Genomic DNA, 1,868 nt, shown 5'->3' with positions numbered 1-1,868 from the left:
TATTTAAATATTTGTATATGTTAAGAAAATTGCCTTCTTTTTTCAAAATATAAACACTACAGGTTAGGTGTCTTTCAGTATCTTTTTTATTAGGTTAGTTATCTTATTGTAAGTTTATTTATTAATTAGATATATTATAAATAATAACTGCTGTTTTCATTACACAATCAAGAGCACAGATAAAGAGTGATGCATTGTATGACAGTCAAATATTATAATAAAAAGTAAATAATAATAAAAATCAGCTGATTTGTAGACGCCATGCATGTGCCATACGTCATAGCGTCATTAGCTGTGCATATTGCATTTGTATAATAGGTATCACAGTTACATACAATTTTCGAACAAAGGTATTTTTATGATTATTACAATTATTTATCATCTCTTTACATAATTATTTATTTGCCATATTTTTATTAAGATTTATCCACAAAGGAAGCCATTGTTAGTTGTGAAAGCATCATGTTTTTAGTTTTACATTTTAAGTCCCCTTAAAGATGTAGCATTCTTTTACAACAATAAAAATCAACTTATTTCATTTCAGTATAATGTTTCTCTCCTTATTTCAAAGAAAGTCTGAAACAACTGTTGCAAGTAAACCATCTTATCCAGAAATTGATTGTGAGAAACTTAGAAATATTATTTATGGTAAGAAATTTAAGTGTTATTTTCAATTTTGAACATTGTTTTTAATACCTACCTAAATAGGTTTTATAAGAACAATTAAAGACCCAGAAAAACCAAATACTTTAGAAGAGTTGAAAGTTGTTTATGAAAACGGAGTGCAGGTGCATTTGTAAGTAATGTGAATCAATCCATTTTATTAGTGATTCCTTTTTAAGGTACGAAAATCAGTAGCTGAAAATTTAAACGTTGTTAGGATAGAATTCAATCCAACAGTTCCTCATTGCTCATTAGCAACATTAATCGGTCTCTGTATTCGAATAAAATTGGAGCAAACAGTTCCTTACAAGTTTAAATTGGATATTTTTATTAAAAAAGGAGGTCATGCTTCAGAAAATGAGAGTAAGATTGATATAATTCTTTACAACATTATCTGTAGGTTTGTTTTTTAATCTTTTGTAGTAAATAAACAAATAAATGATAAGGAAAGAATTGCTGCAGCAATGGAAAATCCCAATTTAAAAAAAGTGGTTGAACAGTGCATACAGGAGGACTAAAAATGGTATTGATAACATTCATTATAATAATGTACTTGTAAGACATGTTTCTTTTAAATATCTTTATTAAAGTTATTAAAAAGAAATTTTCTTAAATAATTTATGCCTCATTCATTGATATAGGTTGAGAAACTAATTTAAAGTTGGGCGATTTTCAATTTATTTTTGATTACATCTCTAAAATAAGGTAGATAAACAGACAAGTAAAGCTGTGTTTTGTCATTATTGCTTTTAAAATGACTTATTACATTCTCATGATTTCTAGCTAAATTTTGATGAGTAGTCTGAGGCTAAATTATTTATTTGTTAGAGAAATATATTTTTTTATTTCCAAAACTTTAATTTGTGCTAAGTTAATCACGGGTGTTGCCAAATGTACAAAATAATAAGCTTAATTTTAATCGTAAAATAAAGTATTTATTTTGCTGGGAAATAAAGTTGAATTCATTTTGACTCATTGAAATTATTACATTCATTAATTAACGTACTGGAAATTAAACTTTATAGCTATATTGTAAACGTATATTGTATTTTTGCATCATTACGTAACGCAAAATTCATATATTGCGTAACGCAAAATCTATCAATTTTGGCCCCCTTTCTTCAATTTGCTTTACGTAATTTATGAATAGTTCCTTAAAACTCGTCCGTCCACGTAGTGTATCCTAAGAATCCTTTTATTTTTAG

At 26.7% G+C, this 1,868-nt stretch overlaps 2 protein-coding genes across 5 annotated transcripts in view; both read left to right on the top strand.

Moving 5' to 3' along the window:
- LOC108738091 (threonine--tRNA ligase, cytoplasmic) overlaps positions 1-1,868 on the top strand; it is a 9,791-nt gene that overhangs the window by 5,953 nt on the left and 1,970 nt on the right. The gene's annotated exons all lie outside the window — the stretch shown is intronic.
- On the top strand, positions 240-1,552 carry LOC112905378 (MIP18 family protein galla-1-like). Its single transcript, XM_025977652.1, has 5 exons — positions 240-350; positions 545-648; positions 709-788; positions 843-1,026; positions 1,087-1,552. Exons 2-5 carry the CDS (start codon positions 549-551, stop codon positions 1,179-1,181), a joined length of 459 nt encoding a protein of 152 aa, XP_025833437.1. The 5' UTR covers positions 240-350; positions 545-548; the 3' UTR covers positions 1,182-1,552.

Source organism: Agrilus planipennis, unplaced genomic scaffold, assembly GCF_000699045.2.
Source record: "Agrilus planipennis isolate EAB-ADULT unplaced genomic scaffold, Apla_2.0 scaffold25, whole genome shotgun sequence".
In the NCBI taxonomy this organism is placed as follows: domain Eukaryota; kingdom Metazoa; phylum Arthropoda; class Insecta; order Coleoptera; family Buprestidae; genus Agrilus; species Agrilus planipennis.
The sequence above is the reverse complement of the archived record's forward strand: the minus strand, read 5'-3'. Positions and strand labels throughout refer to the sequence as shown.